The sequence below is a fragment of the Tetrao urogallus genome (assembly GCF_951394365.1).
Source record: "Tetrao urogallus genome assembly, chromosome: 3".
Classification (NCBI taxonomy): Eukaryota; Metazoa; Chordata; class Aves; order Galliformes; family Phasianidae; genus Tetrao; species Tetrao urogallus.
The window spans coordinates 10,706,329-10,721,029 of record NC_136815.1 but is presented as its reverse complement, the minus strand read 5'-3'; the positions used below and the strand labels follow the sequence as shown (position 1 = coordinate 10,721,029).

Below are 14,701 nucleotides of genomic sequence, written 5' to 3'. Positions count from 1 at the left end.
GGGAGAGCTTCCTTGTGTTTTTCATCTCTGACTAGTATCTTCCGTTGCATTTTTTTGAAGTATGTTGTTCTATTATGGTCTGTACTAAAAATCCTTTTCATCTTCTTAATCTAATGAAGGGTTTCCTAAATCGTGTTACGTGTTATACTGTTGGCATGCAAGGCATATCAAGGCAGTACTCAATCCTGAAGAGCAGCCAGCAGAGCAGAGTTCAGAACTGGGGAAACAGTGCTTCTGTCCTTACTGGCTTTCCGCTCCTTCCTGCCCTATTTCCACACATTTTCACTAGCTGTAGCCAAGCTTGTAGGAAAAGAGGAATTTGAATTACTTATACAAACAAGAGTCTCTAACACTGATCTAACCTAAATCCTGGGTTGCAGGGCTGTGCTTAATTTCTGATGTAAAAGAAGCATTGAAAAAAACAGACCACGCCTTATCTTCACAGCTTTGAAATGGTGACCCCTTAAAGTGACTCTTTCATTCCTTTTCATTTTCGTTCCTTAGCATTTTGAGATACAAAATCTTGATCTTTCTCGGCATACGTGCAGAGGCTGTGCGTGCTCCTGCCAGCACTGATGTGCCAACCAAAGAGTAGCAAGGGAAGTTATTAGTTCATTAGAAGAGCAACTACGATGTCACTCCATCCTGGTAATAAATATAAGATTGAAAAGGTGAGCGTAATGTAAACTGCTTTGCTAGAAAGATGAGAACTGCACAGAGTACCATGTGATATAGTTATGTGCTCATCTTTTCATTGTTGCTATGGAGTGCAAGTGACACCCATAGCTGCTGTCCTATCAGCTCAACACCTGCTTCCCCTACTCCATCTGCCCTGCTTAGCTGTTCTTGCTGCTGCTGCTGTACATCTGTGCTCAAGTCCTTTCTCTCTTCCATTTCATGACCCTATTAAACCTGATCTGAATGGGAAGTGTTGACATGAAGAGACCTTGAAGCCTTAAGAGACTTGGCCTCTTGCTTGTTCTTAGCTGAGCCCATCACAGTGTTCCCAGCACACCTGCCATAAAGCACAGCTATTTCCAGATTCTTTATTTTCTGCACCATGCAAAAATGTTGAGGTGAAGTCTGAAATGTGTGTGTTGCTATATAAATGACTCCTATAGCATGGTAATGCTTTTCTGATCATGTAGCATTAATGAAGGTGCACTCTTCCAGCTACTCTCCTGGCAAATAAGAATCTGCAGAAAGAAATTTGAAATAACTATTGATCAGATTTAAAGTTAACTACTAATTGCCATCAGAAAGCACGAGGCTGCCGCAGTTATAATCCATAAATATTTATAGCTCTGCACTTTCGCATTGGATTTCTTCTACTGACTGCCATTCAAAGAAGCCTAATCTTACATCACAGGACAGGTTGTGAAAAGTAGCTGATCAGCTGTTCCTAACTGATGATAGTGTTATGTTTAGCCCCTCTGACATTGTTTTGAAAGATTCTGTATAAATTGGGATTAGCAACATTTTTTATTTTCTTCTAGGAAACAGCTTACTGAGTATTGTTGTAAAGACCTGCTCAGTGTGCACAGCATGGTTTATGCAGGATGTCTTAGTACAACACATGCAATGTCTTTGCCTTAACCTCAATGAAAACCTCACCATATTATGGTTGAGCAATGGCAGATCTTTAAGTTCCTCTTAAGAAGTGGACTTTATTTCTTCACTTGTTTCAATATGATGTTAATTGATGACTTTTTTCCCCTTTTCTCATGTATCTCAGTTGCGTCATATTAAAAAAAAAAAAGAAAGAAAGAAATAAAATACAAAAAACAAACAAACAAACAAAAAAAAAAACAGAAATTGAGCAGGCAACTGCACCTTCTTGCCCATCCCAGAGGTCATTTCAGCAGGGGCATTCCAGGCAGCACAAGGCTGCAGAATAACTAGTGCTTGCTCATGGTGATACATAAAATAGAGAAGAAATTCATTTCTTCATAATGTAACTCCAGTAAGTTATGTGAGATATATACAGTGCTTCACTGCACATTGAATTGTAATCTCTTGAAGTTATATATTTGCAAATGAATTAAATACATTTTGAAGTGGCTAAGAGTTTTAGAAAACACTCTAAAGGACTGAGATGCATCACTAATAACAGAATTGCAAATGTTGCTCTAAGCATTCATTAATACTCATTCTGAAATAACATATCTTGCCTAACAGTTTCTTTTGAATATCTTGACATCGGGCTTTAGGGGATAGGAAAACGAATATTCACTTTTTCTTCCTTGTGCACTCACATCTTTCTTCATGAGCCAACTGTCTGTCCTTGAAAGAGGCAGCTCTGGCTCTCCAGCTTCCATAGGGTGAAAGGGGCCACAGAGTGGGTTGCCTGACCTGCAGCCTCCCCATTGCCTGTCAGTGAGGGGCTGCTCCTCCCCCTGCCCTCCCTGCAGTCTCAGGCAGCTCTAGGGTCGGTGCCATTGTAACCCACCCCAAAATCATCAGGAGGAGGACTTGAAGAGACAGACTGATAATCAGAAAGATAATTTTATAGGGGAATTTCTGCTCATCGTTTGGGTTTCTCTGCCCAGTGGCTCCTCACTTTGTTTCAGCCCCTCTGGTATGATCCAATGTTTCTGTTCACAGGAACATTTTCTAGCAGTAGCATGTTCTGTCAGGAAAGCTCTCACCAGTGCAGCTTTTCAGATGTGAATGACTGCAAGAATGCACAAATGATGCAATAGCAGGAGCAAAGTGATCTCCAATCATATAGGTTGCAAGATTGTCCCCCTCTGCTATGTGCCCTTGTGAGGGAAAGACATGGAGCTGTTGGAGCGGGTCCAGAGGAGGCCGTGGAGATGATAAGAGGGCTGGAGCACCTCTCCTATGAAGGGGAAGGCTGGGCTACTTCAGCCTGGAGAAGAGAAAGCTCCAGGGAGACCTCGTTGGAGGAAGGAAGCTTGTAAGTAGGAGGAGGATCAACTTACATGGGCAGATAGTGATGGGATAAGGGGAAACAGTCGTAAACTAAAAATTAGGAGATTGAAGTTCAGTATTAGGAGGGAATTTTTCACTCAGGGGGAGGTGGAGCACTGGCACAGCTGTTGTGGATGCCCCATCCCTAGAGGTACTCAAGGCCAGTGTGGATGGGCTCCTGAGCATCCTGATCTGGCTAGGGGCAGCCAGTCCATGGCAGGGGGCACTGGGTGGGGGACTGGGTGGGCTTTGAGGTCCCTTCCAACCCAAGCCATTCTGTGATCCTAAGAATAGTGATGGATGAAGGTGCAATGGACAGGTGCAGGAGCGCCTCAAAGATCAGTTTCTGCTTGTGAGCTTATACATGGGGTATATTTGTCATGGAGTTTTTTGAGAGAATTTGAATTCAACTGAATTAAATTGATAGAACAGATTGTCTAAGGACTTGTATGTAAATAGATGTAGCTCTAAGCTGCTGTTAATAGCTGATAGTATCCTCTCAGCTCTCTTGTCCAGCCTTAACAGTGCCTTTCTTGAGTCCACTGTGGAAGTGGATTAGGGTAAACAGCCAAAAGGCACTCCTTGTGCAGGATAGGAGCAGGGAATTACTGCCAAGTAGCTAATGCATTCTAAATTCACACCCTAGCTTATTTTGCAACAGCTTCCCTGTGTAGGCAAGCCCTACATGTTCATTTCATTTGATGGTTAGCATTGCATCAGTGACATTCCAGATTCTGACCACAATGTTAGTAATGGAAAGTGGTTCATCTCCTAATGAAATGGTCTTTTTTTTTTTTTTTCTGGTTGCAGCTTTTGCAACTTTTTCTTTCATGTGTCTGGGGTGAATTTCTTCATTTTTAAAATGAGCATGATATTCTCCTTCTAATCTCTGATATGCCAAATGATGCTCTCTAAGCATAGAAATTACCTTTTTACAGATTCTGGATGAAGCAGTGATTGTTAAGCCTTTTATATTCCAAAGAGTAGGTGAAAACCCAAAATAATAAATATGTCCATTTCATTTATTTGTAATTTAGTAGTTTGTGTCTGTTTATTTTCTCCTATAAGATATCCCAGTGTTTCTCTTGCTATGCTCTTACTATGGCATCTCTAAACTTGTGCTCTGTAGTCATATGCCTGGCATAATTTCATTCAGACTTAGAGTTTCCTGGTCATTTGAGGAATTTGTTTATCGGTTGGGTTTATTTCCAGCAAGCCTTTGGTGTTTAACTTGCTTATTAAGTTTGCACGTCATTGTGGGTGATGATAGTTAAGATGGAAGAATATGGCCTTCTTAGATTTTCCAGAAATAGTGGCTCCTCTGAGCTTACTGATGAGCCCTCATGACATCTTTTAGGTAAGCTTCATCTCTCCCAGGAGCTCCTTCAGATCTGGTCCAGACTATAGGGATGAGGAAACTGCTGTTTGAAATGTCAGCCACGGACTTTGAAGTGTGGATTTCTCATGTTAGTATGCAATAACAAAGTAAGCAAGAAAGCTTCCTCTCTCTGTTTGCCTACCAAACTGTTCCAGTTGCACAATTTACAAAGATGCACTTTCTGTTCACATTTCTAGGTATGCAGCTCCCGCTGTGTGCAGTCTGAATTTCCCAAAATATGAAGGCAAACTTGATGTCTTACTTCTCACCCTGAGTAATATATGAGTTGAAGGTTTCACAAGACAGCTCTCTGGTGTTGCTGTTGTATTTTTCCTAGGTGGGTTTTGTAGTCACATTCTATTCATTAATGGGTTACACAGTAATTTTTATCTGACTTGAAGTGTTGTTACATCTCCTTCACTTAATTTCTGTAACCGAGTGTCCCAAAATACTTCCATCAAATCAGTCTGTCCTCATTATAAGGCTGTTCTGGAAAACTGACATCAACCAGCTCTACCCTGCAGTGAAAGGATGAAATGGGAACAGTATTTCCATAAGGAATAGTGTATTTTAAAAGGAGTGTAGCTTAGGGGGACAAAATATTGTAAAATATGCATGTGCTGTGAATTTGATGGTGTTTAAAAGGAGGTTTTGGAGGATAGGTGCTTTGCACAGGATATTGTCCTTTCCTTCCCCACTCTTATTATGTAGAGGAACTAACAATTTGCTACTTCATTCATCTAATTTGCTCCTCACACCCCAGGAAAATTGGAATGGCTTATATTCACAGGATTGTCACTTTATATCGGATTTACCGAGTCTGTGTCTATATAATTCTTGCACAAGGATGTTAAAACAGGGCATATACATAAAGGAACTGTGAGTAAATTTACAGCAAATTGCTTGGCCTGGGCAGGAACAAGTAGATTTGCAGTTGCAAGCTGGAGCAATATGTTAGAGGCCACCTTCCTTAGATCAACACATGTATTGCAACACCAGCAAGTAATCAAATTGTAATGTACTTTAATGCAAAGCCTAGTTTGCCTTGGTTGGCAAATTAAACTATCGCTCGCCTCTAGCTAAAGCAGGCAGCCTTTGAACTTTTTGACTGCAGCTGTAGCTTGCACACCTTATTTTCCCTTTTAAAAATCAAATTAAACTATAACCTGCAGCCTCTGTGGTAAGTTTCAAGGAAAATTAAATTGTTGCTAACCTTTCTAGCAAAGATAACTGTCTCTAATCAAGCTGAAAAGTCCAGTCCCAAATTCCCCGCTCCAAGTTCAGACAAATTCATTGGAGGAAAACTCCAGGGGCTATTAAGTGCAAAGTTATTACCTCTGACTCAGGAAGTCCTTGGGCACAAATAGCTAGAGGCTGGGAAATTTTATCAGGAATGCATTACTCTGTGTTTCCCCTCTTCTTTCATTCTTCCTGAAGCATTTACTGTGGATCTATCCGGGACTTCGAACACTGGGCAGCTGCTCTGGTTCTGGCTCTGAAGGCAGCTCAGGCTCTCAGCACTGGCAGGCACCGTCCCACTCTTCAGCACGGCCCCGAGTGATCTCAGCAGTGTGCTCTTTTCCCTCCTTTCGACTTGTCCCTGGCCCCTTTAACATTGTGCTAGCAGTGGCCCAGGTCCAATCACTGTCCCTTTTCACCCTTGGGTGTGACGTCCTTCACCTTTCTCCCTCTCAGTATTTTCTTTGTCCTGCTGGCAGGAACACTTGGCTCTTGATTTACCCGCACAACATTCATGTTTTTCTTGGAGCACTCAGAGATAGGACTTTTCCCAGCCTGGATGAGCTGCTGTTATTTCTATAGAGTCAGCAGTACAATAGACCCTCTTGGGAGCCAGGACCATGTCTGGCTACTGGCTCAGCCTCACAAAGCCTCAGTCCTGCATGCTTAACATTGCTCTTTGATTCCCAGGATTGGTGTCTGACTGATGGCAGGTGAGAAGGCAGAACACTGCAGCACGAAAGGAAAGAAGTCAATTAAGATGACATTGCAACATGTGCTTTCTCGTGTCCAGGTTATGGCAATCTTCCTCGCCTTAGAGAAACGGGAATTGGGTAGAAGACATTGTTGGCCCGGGAAGCACTGAGCAGGCAGTGGTGTGTCTGTCACAGAAGTGGAAATGACAGCAGAGAGACGTTTTCCTCTCTTTGGTTTTAGTATGTATACTCCCCATGCTAAATATAACCCTCAGTACAGCAGCTAAGATCTCTGCCCTGTAGCTTTCTCATTCTTAAAAGTTGTCTTAAACATTCCCAGTCTCTCAGCAGACTCGGTAAGAAGTGAGCTAGGGCATATTAGTCACGTTTTTATCAAGAGATGAAAGTGATAGAGATATAAAGTACTACCCGCTTTTAATTAAAACGGAATAAGTCAAAAACAGTTGGCAGTTGCAAAATTCATTATGATGTGTTACCAAAAATAGATGTCTTCATGAGAATGCAGTTTTGTTACAACAGTGGGCACTAATTAGCAGTAAACATAATTGCTGAGATAGCCAGATAGAAAACGTGTTACTAACACTTGCAATAGATGTCAATTGGCTGGAAAAGAAGACTGGAAACTCTTAAGTCTTAAAATGCGATGTGTTAGAGTATCAAAACAGATCCATTGGAGTTCTGTTGCTTAAGGCAACATTTGAATTTCAGGAACAATAACTTAGTGTTTTCTGCATCTGGTGTTAATTTGCAAGGAATACCCGGTTTTAGAAAAATATAACCTGACTTAGCTGAAATATGTATGACCTGGTGTTCTGTTACTATTTCTTCTTTCCATAGAGAAGCCCTACTTTGAAACTTTTGTAATTTCATTTGGTAAAATTCCCTTTGACCTTCAGAAAAAACATCTTCCAGAATGAGTTTATGGGCATAGGTCTGTGGTTGATAACATCCTGCCATCTGGTTGGGATGTATGTATGTCCGTTCTTTTTGTGTAATCTCTGCAGATTTTACTGGAACTGAAAAAGTTATTTTCCTCTCTCCTTCTGTAATCTCAAACACCAAGCAATAACAACTAATCTGTGGGTGTTTTATCTGACTTATCCTAATTTGCAATTGACATGTTTGAGGTATGGCTTACATAATCCCAGTCTTACATATTTATTATTAAAAATATTAGCGGTTTATGAAAAGGAAATGCCTTAATAATTCCTTTGTGCTGTGATAACCTCTTGAAGGCAGGACCCTGCTCTGGTAGACAGTTCACAGTCATTGCAAATAAAGTCCAAACAAGAAGTGTTCAGGACCAGCTCGAAGCAAGAGGACAGAATCCATGACGGTTGTTCATATATCCCACCTACCAGAAATGGGTCTTGGCTGACCCAATCTCAGCCATTAACTATGAGGCTTCTAAATCACCTCCGAAGCCAGTAAGAGAGAGAAGTAAACTCACACTGTGATTTATCCCATACAATTGGAAGACTTGAGACATTCCGTGTAGAGTGAAGCTTGGTATCTAAATATTATTGATTTAAAAAATCAGTCATCCCTTGTAATCAATCACCTGCCCTAGATCTTGCTGCACTGCTGCATTCTAGTTTCATTGGCTGGCACTGTGCTGGTCTGCTGTGTGCTAAGTTCCTGAGTTGAAGCAAAGTACAACATACTGAAATGCATGCTTCCAGATGTTTCTAGCAGGAAAGATTGGAGCTGCAGGATGTCAAAATTTGCAAATGCATGAATTTAAGGAAATTCTGAAGCTCCTATTCTTTGTTAGTGTGAGTCACGGGAAAATAATCAGTGTGGTATTTACAGAAACCAGCCCCTGCAGAAGCTCACACCTACTGATAATCTGGCATATTCTTTAGCCTTACTAACCGAGATTTCATAAAATCATAGGATCACAGAATGGGCTGGGTTGGAAGGGACCTCAAAGCCCACACAGTCCCAACCCTCTGCCCTGGGCTGGTTGCCCCCACCAGCTCAGGCTGCCAAGGTCCCATCCAACTTGGCCTTGAGTACTTCCAGGGATGGGACAACCAAGCCCCTTTGGGCAGCTGTGCCAGTGCCTCACCTCCCTCTGAGTAAAGAATTTCCTCCTAACATCTGATCTAAATCTCCCCTCTTACCTGAATGCTTGACAAACTCCTGTCATGAAATGCAGAGTGGGGCGAGTTCTGCTAAGGAGGAAGGAAGGAGAAATGTGCAGGCTGTGGGGAATGATGGTTGCAGCGTTGATGTCAAAGCATTCAGAGCAAAGCTGGGCCTGCTTGCCTGGCAGCCTGCTCTGTTTAGACTGGGTGTGAGAGACTGCATTTGCTTCCAGGGTGATGTCTTCTGTTATCATGCGGAAGGTGATGGTACTACACAGGCATGCAGGGCTGACCATAAGTTAGGAAACACCAGTCCTTAACAGATGTGGAGGGCTGAATACCAGGGATGCAAAGATCAGCTGATAGCATGTGGTAGCAGCTGCAGCAAAGGGAACCAGAGCTGAAGCTTTGTAGAAGGCAAATCATAACTAAGACCCTCTCTGTGCTGTTGTGTTTCTCAGTGCCCCGCTGGCAGGCAAAGCCAACACAGAGCCCTGAATGAAGTCATCCCCTGCAAACACTGTGCTCCTGCATTGCTCCCACATTTTTTATGATAAGAGTAATGTAGCACTGGAATGGGTTGCCCAGAGAGGTGATGGACATCCTGTCCATGGAGACACCCAACATCAGGCTATCCAGGGCTCTGAGCAACCTGCTCTAGCTGTAGATGTCCCTGTTCATTGCAGGAGATTTGGACTAGATGGCCTTTAAGGGTCCATTCCAATTCAAATGATTCTGTAATTGCAAACTAGCTAATGCAGTCAAGAGAAAAACGTTCTGTTCAAGCTGGCCACCTTGGGAGGATGCTCCAGGGAACTGCTGCAAAATACTTCAGGCTCACCCCAAAAAATTGGAAAATTATGGCAGGTGTTCAGTTTGCTTTTATTAGCAGGTTGAAGATAGCCAAGTATATTGGACTAAAATCCTAAGTTCATAATAACTAAGTTCATAATAACTGAACAAAGTTAGGAAAAGATAAAACAGTGCTAGACGTTTATTAAGGCTACATTTAGCAGTAAGGAATCCTCCTCACCTGCTCTGTGTCTCACTCTTGGTTCTGACTGATGGGTTTCCGCACGACACTTGGCTGCTGTGTCCTGAGTATGTGGTCACAGCTCACCTCGGTGCTCTGACACAGGGGAACCTGCAGCTCCTCTGGCTCTGGGGTATTTCCTCATCTGCCTGCCCTTCACTCGCAGGCACTGATCCACCAGTTTATTTCAGTAACTTTTCTGCTGCCTATCTTAAATAACAAATCCCTGGCTTTTGTTTTTCAATTGTAGTCTTGTTAAAATACAGTGGCACCACTTTACAAATTATGTTTTATGATAAATAGCACGAATTGCATGTAATTGCCCAGTTATGACATTCAAGCACAAACTGATCTTGAGTGCTGGACTGCCAGGTCTAGAAAAGCTCCCCCTCACCCTGTGTTAGATTTTGGGTGCATGTCTGCAGGCTGTTGGTTTTCTGTGAACTTGAACAGGGAGAACAAAAGACTTCGAGTATATTCAGGCCAGCTTGCTTTCCTTTCCAGCTCTCCTTTCTAGCAATGGCTATAAATAGCTACTAAAAAAAAATAGGTGGTTGCCATTTAAAAAAGGTAAAAAGCTACACATTTTGTAACAGATGCTGTAGTAGAGTATTTTTGCTTTATCTTGTTCAGGGGGTGGATACAGAAACAGGTTGTGGCATCTTAGATATCACTGTGAGATAACGCTGGGCAAATACTAGATCTTATTTGCTTATTTTAGGTATTGGCTATCTAAATACTGAATGGAAATTGTCTTGTTTCCCATTATAGTTCGTCTTCAATCAGATAGCAACGATAATGACGACATCGAACAAATCGATGAAGATATAGCTGTGACTCAGAGTCAGATGAACTTCATTTGTCCCATTACACAGGTATGCTATCACGCTATCAGAGATTGGGAAAGAGCTATTTCATGTCCTTCATCCTTCATTGGGTTGTTTATTGCAAATCCCTAGTACTTGTTAAAAAGCAGGCAAGCATTATCAGAGAGGAACGGCATTGCTTAGGGAAAAAAACAATCACATAAGTAGCAAGGCAGTTTCCTATGCAGGATCTGACTCCATAACTTCAGTGCAATGTCATGCATGAGTGGCAAGAAGACTTCCTGCTGTTTTACATGGGTTTTGTAAGAAGCACTTTCAGTGGACGTTCTCAGTTCCTTTACATCAAACCTGATTGATTACAGGCGGAAATGAAGAAGCCAGTTCGAAACAAAGTCTGTGGACATTCCTATGAAGAAGATGCCATTCTGAAATTCATCCAGACTCGAAAGCAGCAGAAGAAGAAAGTCTGGTAAGCTATCAGGAATGTGTGGAAAAGCTATTTGCTTTGCTGTGTAAGTGGAATTTTACTCCACTTGTTCTAGGAAATGTGTTTGGATTGGCAAGGCTACAGGAAGTAATACCTCAGCGTCTGCCCAAGTCAGTCTCCTCGTTAGTACAGTGCATGAAGGATTTTTTTCTTTAATGAAAACAATGTGCAAGGAAATATTCCGGAAATTTGTGGGGAAGTTACAGTTACTCATGGAACCTGCACAACAGAATAAAAGAGATTTTGTATAGCTGTGAACAGTAAAGAGAAACTTCAGCTTCATAAGGTTTGGTTGCTCATTGCATTCCCATTGCTTATTTAGGAAGCCTTAAGGTTAATGAAAAATCAAATGTCTCTGCTGTGCATCCTCTTCTGCAGTTAGGTTCCAATACAATTAACAACGAGAAGTATTAAAATTCAACCTTCTAGGTAGCACAGAATTTAAGAATGACCAGAAAGAACTGTATACTTTCTACTACAATGCAGTGAATTGATTTTTACTCTACAACACCAAAGCAGCTTGCTGCTTTCCATGTAGGATACATCTTCACAGAATCACAGAATGGCCAGGGTTGGAAGGGATCTCAAGGATCATCAAGTTCCAACCGCTCTGCCACAGGCAGGACCACCAACCTCCCCATTTAATACTAGACCAGGCTGCCCAGGGCCCCATCCAACCTGGCCTTGAACACCTCCAGGGACGGGGCATCCACAACTCTCTGGGCAGCCTGTTCCAGCACCTCACCACTCTCTCTGGAAAGAATTTCACCCTGACATCCAACCTAAATCTTCCCTCAACTTAAAACCATTTCCCCTTGTCCTGCTGTTATCTACCCTTTCAAAGAGTTGACTCCCCTCCTATTTGTAGGCTCCCTTTAGGTACCGAAAGGCTGCAGTGAGGTCACCCCACAGCCTTCTTTTCTCCAGGCTGAATGAGCCCAGCTCCCTCAGCCTGTCTTCGTAGGGGAGGTGCTCCAGCCCCCTGATCATCTTTGTGGCTCTCCTCTGGCTCCTCTCCAACAGCTCCCTGTCCTTCTTGTACTGGGGGCTCCAGACCTGGACTCAGTACTCCATATTGGGCCTCACAAGAGCAGAGTAGAGGGGGACAATCACCTCCCTGTCCCTGCTGGCCACCCCTCTTCTGATGGAGCCCAGGACACTATTTGCATTTTGTTGAATGAAAACATGTAAAAGTTGAATTATTAAACCTGAAATTCTTTCTGATGTGTTTCAAATTTTGAACTGTTTTGATTTTTTGAAAAACCAAACAAGAGGAAGAGGAGCTCAAAAGCTCTTCAGAGAAAATTTAGAGGACATATTTTGTCATCCTTACCCATCATTACTGATGTGTTTTCATGCCAGATAGCCAGAGTTTCATGCTTTTGTGTTGATGACCTCATGGAAACTTACAAGTTGTGGACTTTTAAATAAATGTGCAGTTGCTCAGGAAGATCTGTAGAGACTAGCAACCTGATTTCTCCACAGATAAAGCCACAGTTAGCTTACTTCCTCTATCTGTAGCTCTTGCATTTTTGTCAGACTGTACACACTGCCACATGGATACAAAGTGGGGCAGAACTTCTACTTCCTGACTCCAGGAAAGCACCACTACAAAATCAGTCATCCACTGTGATGGCTCTCAGTGGCTTTCTGTACTCTGGACACTACCTTGAAGAACAAGGAAGAAGCACCTTGTCTGAGCACCTAAGGAGGGATATAGAAAAAAGATAGAGGGCATGCAATATGCTGTGGATGACAACAAGCCAGCAACAGAAGGGACAGGAATGTGGCTAGAAGAATGAAGAAGAGTTGGGAAATAGCTCACAAGTTGAAGAGAAGAGAGTAAGAGTTCGGGAGGATAAGAACAGGGTAGGAAAGTGCTCAGCAGCCTAAACCACTACACAAAATACCTCCTGACTCAACAGGAGGCTCCTCTGATTCCTCTGACTTACACTGTCCTCTGTGCAGTAAATAGCCCAGAGAACCCCACCGTCGTTGAATCTTTGCTACGTCACATAAGCTTTGTCAAATCACTGCTTTATCCCAATAAGCCACATTGCTGCTTCTCTCTTCCAAGCAAAGAGAGATTTCCATCTGCAACAAATGGAAAAATGTTGTAGTAGAGACAGCTCTGGTGGATCCGAAAAGTTTCATCATTGCTCATAAAACTGATGGGGTTGTAGAGCTGAATTTTTATTTTCCGTTTTAAGAAATTAATGCCTTAAAGGAAGTAGAGAGTAAAAAATATTATCAAAGCTGTAAAATGCCCAGCTTTAACAGCAACTTTATGCTCAAACTGAAGTTATTTGTGCAGTCTGAATCCTGGTGGATCTTAATCCTGAGTTTTGAGCTTGCACCCTTACCACTTGGACAGCAGTTATTGCAACATGCCAGAAAAGTAAGAACACAACACTAACCAGGTTTCACTGTAACTAGATTGAGAAAGGTTGCCTGGTTTTCTCTGCCCAGTCTCACCGATCTGCTGTAATTTTAACCTTTCTCAAGAAAATGCTGTCAATCTTTGAAAAACCGTAGTCTGCATCGTGGGAAGACAGACGTCAAGCACCAAGTTCCTCATTCTGGAACCATCCTGTTTGTGTTACTCAACATTACCCAGCTTTATTCAAGTAGGAGTAGGTATCCTGAAAAAGCACAGTGCTGGCTAGGGGAGTCCTTTCTGTCTTTACTCATCAATCAAGGCCATTGCTCATTGCAGAGCTACAGAAGCAGCTGTCTTCTCACACATACTGTATGCAGTGTTTGAAACCACTGGATGTCCTTGGTGCATTTGCCAGTCCTTCAGCTGACACACACACACAGCCACTAGCTTTGTGCTGCTGGACTCAGCCACAGAAGACTTGTGGCAATTCTGATATATCTCAGTTTGCTCACTATTTTCCATTGCCTGGAAAGACACACTAACACTTCATGCTTACAGATAATGTTGGAAGCTTTCTAAGCACTAGTTATTCATTAATCTGTTAAGTTATTGCTCTTGTAATAAATTGTGATAAATGGGAAAACTGAGGCACAGAGCAATTAAGTGACTTACCCATGACACACGCAGCAGGCAGCTGGCAAGTCTGGAATAAAAGCTATGAGTACTGAATACAAATAGGTTCAGCACCTGAGACAAAAGTTATTCCTAAAGAGGAAAAAAAAAAATCAGAAAAAATGTCATTTCTGATGACAGGTGCCATCTGTGAATGTTTGGGCCACTGCCTAATGGGAATGACCTCTGGACCCTGAATATTTTTCACCCTGTTGTCTTTCTCTGATTGTTTCAAGTAGTTGTAAGCCATTTTGTATCGGATCTTCATTTAGAGGCTGTTCATTTGACCCCATCTCTTCTTTCTCTGCTTCCTTAGTTCATAACAGGACAGGTAAATTTTCACACCAACTGGATGTTCCAGTCATTCACTAGTCAGCCTCTGCAAGCCTCATATGATCTATTTATTTCCCTGTAAGTTAATTTCCCTATTTATCTATCAGTGAAGATTATACCACTCCACTGCAGAGTAATGGGGTAAGAGGTAATTACCTGCAGTTTACAGAGGACTTCAAAGAGAGAAAGCAACATAGCAAGACTTCTGTGCAGCATTACAATCATTGCTAATGCTGTGTGCAGGGAACAAGGGAGCAATCTACAGGTGAGAGGCTCTGTCTCTGCGTTCCTTCCTTCAGCTGTTGATTCCCACCCATTTAGATAAATGGATTTATTTTTCACCACAGAGAGCTGGTGAAGAGGAAAAGAGGTAACGGGGAGCTGACTGAGTGTGAATCCCAGATAAATGGAATAAAGCAGCAGATGTTACGTAAAAACCTGTGTCTGACTAATACAACTCTTCTCACTTACTGGAGTCTCTCTCTTTTTTTTAACAGCTGCCCTAAAATTGGCTGTAGCCATGATGATGTAAAAGGATCAGATCTCGTGCCAGATGAAGCACTTAAAAGAGCGATTGACAGTCAGAATAAACAAAGCTGGTCAGCGCTGTAG

The 14,701-nt window shown here is 42.3% G+C and overlaps 1 protein-coding gene across 1 annotated transcript in view; it reads left to right on the top strand.

The window, feature by feature from the left end:
• Nucleotides 1-14,701, top strand: part of NSMCE2 (NSE2 (MMS21) homolog, SMC5-SMC6 complex SUMO ligase) — a gene marked incomplete at both ends in the record, with an annotated part of 124,141 nt that extends 109,440 nt beyond the window's left edge. The window contains 3 exons of the mRNA XM_079533841.1: nt 10,162-10,265; nt 10,580-10,686; nt 14,587-14,701. Coding sequence (XP_079389967.1) covers nt 10,162-10,265; nt 10,580-10,686; nt 14,587-14,701 — 326 coding nt within the window. The remainder of the gene's footprint in view (nt 1-10,161; nt 10,266-10,579; nt 10,687-14,586) is intronic.